Raw genomic sequence first — 10,245 nt, forward strand, 5'->3', positions numbered from 1 at the left:
GTGGCAGATCTATTCTTACCACTCACATGATGACCCTATTTCTGTCCAATCAGGAGGGCAGCGCCCCGCTCTGCAGCAGTGTTAGAAAACACAACCCAAAGCAAACAAAGAAAAACCATCAGTTCTGGTTGTTTTTATAGAAAAAATACTTTATAAATCATGCAGATGGTACATTTTTCTGAAGTCATTAAACACACACATTTACACATTCCTTTCTCCATCCCATGAAACGCACACACACAAAGATTTTCATTGAACGCAGTGTGTATAGGTCTTACTTTATGTTATCTTCCAACCAATATTTACACTTAAACTACATAATAAATATGATAAAAAGAGTATAATGTTACAAATAGAGATAAATATGTAGCCGGTAGGCCAGGAGGCACTCGGTGAGCAATGTGGTTTGGACATGTTGAATCATGAAGGTTTCAGGGCGGAAGATAACCTCACTGAATCAGCATCCAGACCAGGGCCCGATTCTATCAAACTGCTACATAAAAATACTTTGGACATGAGAGATAAGTACTACTACTTACTGCTAAATATAAAGGACTCACAAACGTAAGAACAAGTATCGATGTTTTGCTGCAGAGGTCCGTTGAACTGGATAAGACACTTATGTTTTACCATCTGTCAGTGGTGTTGAACGACACTGACTGTCTTTTGTTGTCAGTGTGCGACTATATGAATTCTCGGACGTGTCTCATAACAGCAGAATTTTGTTTCCATTTCACCCAGTTTCCTTTTAAATATAATTAGATAAATATATATATATATATATATATATACACTGTATGTCTGAAAATATGGCAGATATAGGATCAGTTGCTCTTAAAAGCCAGTGTTCACTCGGCTGTAAGCAGGACGATGTGTCTTGATAAATGTGTCTTATTGCTCACGCTCAGCAGTTGGTGCAGGTTTGATAAATTCAGGCCCTTGCCTCTGCCTAGCCAGCCAGTTTGGGCCCTTACTTACATCCACAGCGGGTTTACATGCTTGCTCAGTTGCATTTTTAAAAGTACATTTAATACTACTGATATTGCACACTTAAAAAAAAAACTTAGCTGTAACGTTTCTGTCCAGCACTGCTCCCTTAATACTGACAGGAGCATAGTGTACATAACAAAGAAAAGCAGAAACAGACACCGTCCCCTACAGAGAAATAAAGTCAAAGAAAAGTTCAGCACCCTCTGACAGGTGTGTATTCCTGATACAGTACATTCAGTACATCTATCATCCATCCATCTTTGCACGTCCTCCTGCACACAAAATGTCCAGTGACACAGTGTCTGACCTGCCTATGCTCTTTCTTCTTATAATATACAGTATGTGGTAATCTGTGGGCACACTCACTATGCATTAGCCACAAGTTCTTCTTGTTTTGCCTTGTGGAGTTTTGTAGCATGTGTATATACACTAAGCAGTATGTCTTTTCTTAAGTCATATTCTTAATTTTCCTCCAGTTGTTTAAAAATCATAAATCACCTGAGGCGTGTGTTATTCACTGTAATACATCACAGCAGTAGTGCGTCTTTGAGTCAGATTTGAAGAACAGGGTTGGTTTGGAGGGGGTTTAAAGTCATACCATGACATGTTTTAATACTGTGACACTGTCGGACCCCAGCTAAAACATTTTCTTCTTGTTCTGTGCACTTCACATTCTTCGTGACATACAAGCATCAAGGTCTCACAGTGATTGCTAATCAAACTCTCACTTCTCACCCTCCTGCGGGACGAGCACTCGCAGTAACATGATCCATGAGTAGCGACTCATCTTAGCTGTGAAGTGTAACCCCGTACAGGACTGCAGGTGGTACTGACTCACTTCCTCTGTACTTTCAGAACCATGAAGGTGAGGAAATGTGTCACAATAAACAAGCTATTCTCATTAGTGTGCTGCACTGCTATAACCACAGACTGATTCACCAAAGTTGGGAAAGAAATGTTTGGAGTCCAAGTTCATTATCAATTAATCTGATGATTATTTACTCAATTAACCTGTTTGGTGTCTTAAGATGTGTTTTTAAAGTAAAACATTATCTGGTTCCATGATGTTTGCTGTTTTCTGCTCCATCTTTGATAAACTGAACATCTTGCGTGTGACATTTTTCACAATTTTAAATGATCAGTAATGACAATAACTGTTGCCCTGAATTCTTCCTAACTCTCACCAGGTACTGCTTTCTGTTTCACCAACTAATTTGTCACACGTGAGTCAAGCTCTCGTTGAATCCTGTCTAATCCTTTACCTTCATTGCATGATGTGGGTCACCTGTCACAGGACATAAGACTATAGTTGGAACATGTAACAGGGTTAACCTGGGATAAGCAGTTAACTTGCTGACATGTAAAGTTCAACACTGTGCACTGACTAGATCATTTCACTCGTAGCTATAATAATTTTCTAATCCAGATCTTTCTCTCCTCATTCACTCTCTGCAGACACCTGGTAATGGTGCTGATTTTTAAAGTGGTCCCTTTTTTCTAACAGCTTCAAATAAGCTCATATGATGTTTTAAGTGCGTCCACTAGAGCAGCCATTACTGTGATGACATAGATGCAGTCATGTGTTAATTTAAAATACCACAATGTGGGTTTTATCTCCTACTCCTTTGCAATGATTTGATTTCTGTTTACATAATTAAACTGAATACGGTGGGCTGTTGATCAGATCAAATGAAAATGCATTAGAATACTGAATTTGTGATATGTTACAGAAAAAACAACAACTACACTGCATTCGATCACTGTCTAATGAAGTGATGATGAACCAACGTGCATCAAACACATGAAGTGGACAATGACAGTGTACCACAATACACTGTGATCATGATCTGCCCCATTCCCGTAGTTGGCCATGTACAGGTACTCATTTTTTAACAACGTCCTACGGCAGCTTTTTCAACTAAGGTTTGATGGTGGTTAGAGCAGCGTAGTTAACTACTGAGTACAGCCCATGTTTACAGAGGACAGACTTAAGTGACAGCACAGCTAGACCATTATTTCACCTCGCACTTCTGACCTGTTACACAACAGGCACAGACTGACTTCTGAAAGAAAATGAAATGGAAACAAGTCTGCATGTTTAGCACCAAGGTGAAAATGAGCTGGTGTTTCTGCATAGATATTAAAAATGAAAATGATGGTGATAAACTTGGTCGTTGCTGTGAGAAAGGCACTGCAGTTAGAACAAAAGGAGTCTCTTCCTTCACTCTACCTCTTTGTCTCTCTAACATTGGCATCAGGTGTTGTGTATCTGTGTTTGCGTAGCAGGGCTGACGCTACGTGTGGTGAACCTCGTGGAACATGAGCTCGCGAGGGATCTGCGTCTCTGCACCATACACCGTGGAGGCGCGACGCTCAAACGCCGAGACCATCTGCTTCACCACCTCGTCGAAGAAGACGTGAGCGAGCTGGGAGTGAAGGAGGGAACGAAACTCGAAGGAGATCTGAGGAGGGGAGATGAGGGATGGAGAGGATAAAATTAGCAGCTGAGTTTTATACTGTACACACGTCAGTGTGTGTGTGTGTGTGTGTGTGAGAGAGAGTTTGAAACTGATCCAATGAGAAATACAACTCTTGGAACTGCAGACATGCCAAGCTGAGACATGTGGAAGTACTAACACATGATCACAGAAGGGGACACACAGAGCAAAGGTTACAATCTTCCCCTTTCCTTCTGAAAGCATTCTTACTTCACTTTCAGTGCCGGTCTGTCCTTCAGGACGTTTAACTAAAACTGTTGACTGTCTATACTTACAGCAAAATCCACAGTGCAGGTCCGAGGGTAGCCTGGGAGGCCCGGACTGAAACGCCAAACTGTCTCCAAGTGATTGAACAGTTTACCATCTGAACAGGACGCCTGCCAAAGAACATTTATTGCATTCATTTGTATTAGTATGTCTGCAGTTGGTCTTGCATTTAGCAACAGAGGCTGGGAGTCAGTATCTTACCTTGACCAGGTGGGGGCGTACTGTAGTGACAAGAGAGGTGTAGTTCTCCACAACAGGAGAAAAGCCCACTGTTAATTTTGCCTTGCAGAATCCAGACCGCTGAAACACCACATCAGACTTCTTGCACCAGGGAACAAAGAGGCGGTAGTTTTCTACTCCGGCCACCACGTCATAGATCTCCTGCATGGAATACCTGAGGAGCCGGAGGTACAGAGGAAAGAGACATAAGTTCCCAGTGTGTACATAGCACCAATTCAGAGCTGCACGCCGGAAAACAAATGAAGGTCAGCAATGGTGACATAACTGTAAACAAAGCTGCCACAGTATAAGACTTGAAACCCAGGAAAGTCTGAACTAGGTCAGTGAGGAACAAGTGGGACGGAGGTGAAATAAAAGAGAAGTTTGATAATAACAAAACAGGGGTAGGGTGTAGAGAACAAAATAACTGACATGTTGCTAGGTTTGAAATTGTCATAATGACACAGCATAAACAGTTTAAACTGAAACTGGTTGGAGACAGCTTCTAGCCCTCCCTCGACACTCTCTTGGGAAAATCCCTCCCACCTCCTTTGTAGCACGAGAATGGAAAAGCACACTTTCTTTCTCTCTCTCTCTCTCTCTCTCTCTCTCTCTCTCTCTCTCTCTCTCTCTCCGTAGAGCGCTCTCTTTATACCTGTCTGTCGTGGGAAACAAGCTCTCTCAGCAGTATTCTGTCTTTGCATATGGCTGCACCGGCCATGTCATGGTGGACGGGGTGGGAAGCTTCAGACTGCTGCATGGTTAAACACCTGGCAAAAGCTTGAAGTGATGTAATCCCAAATGGATAAAATGACATAATGAAGTCCAGATAAACAGAAAGGAAATCACAGAAATGCTATAAATAAATATAATCTATATACTGTGGATTCATTAACCGTAATGGTGAAAATCAGACAAGAGATTATTAAAATAGACCCAGCTCAGGTGAGGGGTCAGGGGCAAGGGCAAAAAGAGGAACATTAGAAAGACAGTCATAACTCTACAGGTCACTTGGTTTATTTGTCTGTGAATGAACCTTTTTTTGCACAATGATTCCTGCTGTCTGCTGCACGTTCGCATGCTTTAACATTTATATTTCGTGTTGGGATAAAGATTCTTGACTGACTTGGGAAAAATAGTTGAAGATATTTCCACTACAGTCTCCAATGCTATTGTTATGTAACTGCATTACTCCAACTGAGGAAAAAATAGCTGCTGCAGCTTGCGTCTATTTATACAACCTGAATTAGTGCCTCGTAATGACCTCTGTATGGAACACAGGAGGACATTTAGTGCGTCATTCAGAGGTTCATACGTAGAGACTCAGATAGGGCAACCACTTATGATGTGTAAAGGTGCACAAATTTTCCAGTAGTTAAAACAATGTTTGCTATTAAACCAGTGAGGAAGAAGAGGACACAACAAAATTTATTGTCTTATCACTCAAAGACCATTAGAAAAGAAACCACTGAACCTCTAATGGTGAGAGCGTTTGTTCTGTGTATTCATTTCAAGATCCCTATCCAGAACATATGTTACAGTCTCTATGTGTGTAACTATAAAGCCCTTCTTGTTCTTTTTGACAGGGGAGATTGTTTAGCGCAGCAGGGTCCAGCACCACAGGGGGCTCTGGAAACACAACGCAGACAAAAAAAGCTGGATCTGACTCAACTTTTTCTGCAATGCAACAAATGTCATCCAGCAAGGTGCTGCACTGGCCAATCGCTTGCATGCAAACGTGCATTCCTGGTGGATTAGTGTAATGTGAACGCTGTATTTTTGTTGCTGACCTCGAGGTCTTGATCATGTGCTCTGCTTTGGGATCCAATGAGCTCTTTAAACACACTTTGTCCCTCCAACTGGATTTTCTGGACTGTATTACAGGTACAGGAAGCATCACACTCACCAACCCAGCTCCCCAGCTCTCTACATTGTTTTAATGCAAAGGCTGCATTACTACACAGTCTGTGTGAACAGAGATCTGTTAGATCTATTTCCATTGCACTTTGTTATATTTTGCTTATATGGAAACAGATCATTTTTCATGTCTCTCAGCATGTACCTTTTTGCAGTATTTTAGTACCTTTTTTTGGTGGTTGAAACCCATGAATAGTCACAAAAGACCCCATGCTGACATAATGTCCTGCATGCATATTAAGCATGTGTCTCATGTCACAGTGGAGATTGTGTAATGGAACTGAATGGAATTCATTGTAGGACTGAGTTCACTTGACAGACTCACCCAATGATGCGTCTCTCTGAGTACTCCTTCCTCTTGGACAAGGAATCAGCAAGGTTGAAGAAGCTACGGGCAGGCAACACAACACCACGGCCTGGCATGGCTGCACCCAGCAGGGGAGGTACACGCGTCATCAGGATCCCACATGACGACAAGTATCTGATCAGAAAACAAACAGCGATGTCACCAACATGGTCCGAAAACCAAGGCGAGGGTTTGGATCAATAAAGGGAACTCTAATGAACTGCAACAAAGCAAGGTAAAGGTTATCTGACACAGTTTGAATAAAACAGAGATCAAGCTCAAATTCCGTTGCCATGCATGGAAACCTTTTTTGGTTTGACATTAACACCAGATTATCATATTCATTAATAGTTTTAAATCAGAACTATTATAATGAAGTGACATTATTTAGCCAATTTTTAACCAGACAACCAGCAGGAGGGCAATTTATACTGCCCCAAACTAAGACAACATATATCTGAGGGATGTGCGAGTGGAACTCACTTCATCTACATCATACAAGATTAATTAAAATCAGTGTCTGCCAAGCTTTAGTGGGTCAGTAACTCGAGGATATTGACGGACTTCTCCTGATCTCCATGTGCATAAAGTCTAATACCTAATAATACCTGTAAATCAAGAACACGGCCACAAGCTACAACATAAACCTGTCTTCCTGGGAACAGGATACGTGCCTTCTTGCAACACCTGCCAAGTATTTGTCATTCAAATAAAACAGAATGGAACAAGGTCAAGGACACCAACTTGACTACCATTTGGAAATGGTGTACAGCCTAACGACCTAGACTAACGACTTCCTGCCTGCTAATGTTTCTGTACATGTACTGTACTTTCTGTTTGGCCTGGAGGGAGAAGTCACAAAATAAGGTTAATGATTAGGCTTTATCACAACGTAATACAGAAAGAATTTCTTACAGCAATCCGTTTTATTTCTGCTTGTTGAATAGAGCCCGAATAAGAAACTTGTTCATTAACTTTCTATTATAGCAAGTAAGAACTGAAAGTCAATGTCCTCTTGATCAGTAATTCATTAATTGACTGACTGTTGCAGTGGGATTATAGCAGATGTCCTGAGTCAGATCTTCTCTGACACCATAGATGAGAAGAAGCATCCTGGTAGGGCATGACTGGCTTCTAGAGTTCACAGAAGTTATGAACATTCATCGGCTCCTCGTGGCTCAAAACTGTGTGCAGGTCAGGGTCACTGTGACTGGCCGATCTGTCTATAGTGCTGGCTGTCACACTCTGCACCTGTGGTACCCTGTCCCACTATGTCCCCGGAAAAGCGCTCAGTGCATATATTTAGATTTTAACCAGTCACTATGTCACTGTTTTATGTAACATTACAATATCAATGTCATCATTCACTTAAACCCACAACGCCTATTCTGTGATTATTATGACATGCTGCTTTGAATTCCTGCTCCATTACTGGCCTTCTGGCCACTTCAAAGAGCCCATTCACTACTACGTGAAATGTGACACTCAGCACTGACCTTAAACTGATAAGTATATGCAGGTGTATGGGTGCAGATATGAAAGGATATGGTTGAGGAAACTGGACTTTAAAGCCACAAAGAAGGAAAGTGTGCAAATCCAACACCGATACAAAAGAACACAAATTAAATGTTGCATGCACTGTAATTTTAATGAAGCAATGTTTTAACCACCAAAATGTTGGTTAAAACTCTAATTAAAATGTTTGTGTGCAGGCTACTTCCACATTTTTCCTGGAAGAAATTTCTTTGCCACCTTCCAAAACAGTGTGCCAGAGGATGGCAGTGGTCTTGTGTTACTTAACGTTGTCAACTGGCATGCAAAAACTTTTCCTCTGTAGGATTTTAAACCCCAGATAAAAATGGATGTGCAGAGATATTGCAAAACACCATGTAGCTACAGCCAAAATAATCTCATGACATTTAGCAAGTACATCCATTACGTCTTAGTTCTGGACTAATTAAGATGGGTAGGCTGCAGCACTGAGTTATAATCACTGAGTATACCCAAGTATTCGGATTTCCTACCATTACTTCTTTTTTTTTTTAGCTTTAAATTTAGCTTTTTACTCCACTACATTTGTTTGACAGGTATAAATATATACTATATATAATTTACATATGTTAAAATACTGAGAGACAACAATAATATACAAAATATGATAAAATAGTACCTTTGCACTGTGTTACTGGTACTTTTAATTAAGTAAAGGGTCTAAGTGTTGTGACGCTACCATTTTATTAATTTGATTGGACCTGATTCTAACTAATATATTTATATAAAGATTATTCACTGGCAGTATAATCAACTTTAAGTTTATGTTGATACTTGTATTTTAAATCTTAATACACAAAGTACCTAGTGTTGGGGTAAGTGTTAAAGTAAAATATATCTCTCTGACATGTAGTGAAGTTGCGTTACTTAAGCAATGCACAAGCACCTGACATTTGTACTTTAGTAGATAAAGGTATTTGATTAGATGTAATTAGCTCCAGCACCTAAAAGAGTAAGTTAATCAATAGGAGGCTTAGACTATCTTAAGGGTAGTATTGATCTTAGGGTAGAAATCCAATATAGTAGTGAGAAGCACTTTTACTACAAGTAAAAGCTTGTGACGCTACAGAAAACCTTTCACTTGACTACTGCTTTAAAGACTTTTAATGTCTTTAGGTCTTTAGAGCTGCAGGTCTTATTGAGATAAACCACTTTCATGTTTGTTATTAAAACCAGACATAACGTTAATTACGGTGATTTTAAAGTGTTACCACGGTAGTTTATGAGTTGTGTTCACTTTAAAGTCGTCTGGGAGAAGATTTAACGCTATCTCAGCCTTAAGAACGTATCGGTGTTCGTAAATCGAAACTTCGAGGATAATAAAGGTCTTAAAAGTTTCTTTTAACCGTGATCAAACCGATTAACGTTAACTTAAAGTCGTAAACGTTCCTGGAGCTACCTGAGCTCACTGGTACCGCCTTCAGGACGTCTTCTCCTGGGCTTTTCAGGTTTAGTCGAGAGTAAAAAAAAACATCACACTTTACCTCACATTGTTTCTAGTCTGAATCTCTCGGCTGGCTGTAGATCGTAATCGTTTCAAGCACTCAGCTACCGATCCCCAGCTTCGACTCCCTCTCGCCATCTTCTTCTTACACCAACTTCTTCGTTGACAGTCGGTCAGCGGGGCCCGCCGTTCGCCCCGCCCACCACACGTCACACGCCCTCTGAACGTCGCCCTACCATTGGACAACCCGCACCCGCTGGGACTTTCCCATTGGCCGCCTGTGGTGTTCGTCAGAGGAAGTTGCTGACGTACGCTTCTCGCGCGTGCGCGCGCAGCAAAGTCACGAGATGTTGGCTCAGGTTACGCAGTCGTCCCGTGAACGCGCACCGTGTGGCCTGCAGTCTGCAGGGCTGCAGAAGTTTCCCACCCTGTTCTCCAGCTCCAAACTAACTTTAACACCCTCTTTAGCAGTATCAGCTAAGTACACAGCGGTAATACATTCTAATACAGTCACTTTGCAATACGAAGGTTTTAATCTTGTGTTTCCTGCCAAACTCAGAGAGGTGTTGATTCAACTGGGAGGGAGGGTTTATTGTAGGACTGTTGTAAGTCGCACCTAATAATGTGACACCTGAGTATACATTCTATATGCAAAGCAAAGAAAAATTAAGTTCAAACCCTGCAGCAACAGGCAAAAAAGGTATTTATAAATACATTTTAAAACGGTGAGAGTCAAGGGAAATTACTACATAAGTAAAAAAAAAAAAAAGTAGCTCATTTTTATAATTATGTAGAAAAAAAAGGTTAGTAAAATAATAGAGTCTATTGCATGATACATCTGGCAGAATTACATAATGAACATTACCCTAATAACAGTATGAAAAAAGTTGCCTACTGTAAAGAATTATTATCTTAATGTTTGGACACCCTTCAGTGAGACAGTGATCCTAAATCCTCCCCAAACTACATCCATTAACACAAGCTGAAACTTTTTAACCACTCTGTAATGGGTG

The 10,245-nt window shown here is 40.8% G+C and overlaps 1 protein-coding gene across 1 annotated transcript; it reads right to left on the bottom strand.

The window, feature by feature from the left end:
* Positions 1–187: 187 nt before the first annotated feature.
* Positions 188–9,405, bottom strand: coq10b (coenzyme Q10B). The gene is made up of 5 exons (XM_026376378.1): positions 9,273–9,405; positions 6,217–6,372; positions 3,957–4,149; positions 3,764–3,865; positions 188–3,452 (listed from the first exon to the last, which is right to left on the bottom strand). The coding sequence occupies exons 1-5, from the start codon at positions 9,368–9,370 to the stop codon at positions 3,285–3,287; spliced, it is 717 nt and encodes a 238-aa protein (XP_026232163.1). The 5' UTR covers positions 9,371–9,405; the 3' UTR covers positions 188–3,284.
* Between the last annotated feature and the right edge of the window lie 840 nt (positions 9,406–10,245).

Source organism: Anabas testudineus, chromosome 21 (genome assembly GCF_900324465.2).
Source record: "Anabas testudineus chromosome 21, fAnaTes1.2, whole genome shotgun sequence".
NCBI classification, from domain to species: Eukaryota; Metazoa; Chordata; class Actinopteri; order Anabantiformes; family Anabantidae; genus Anabas; species Anabas testudineus.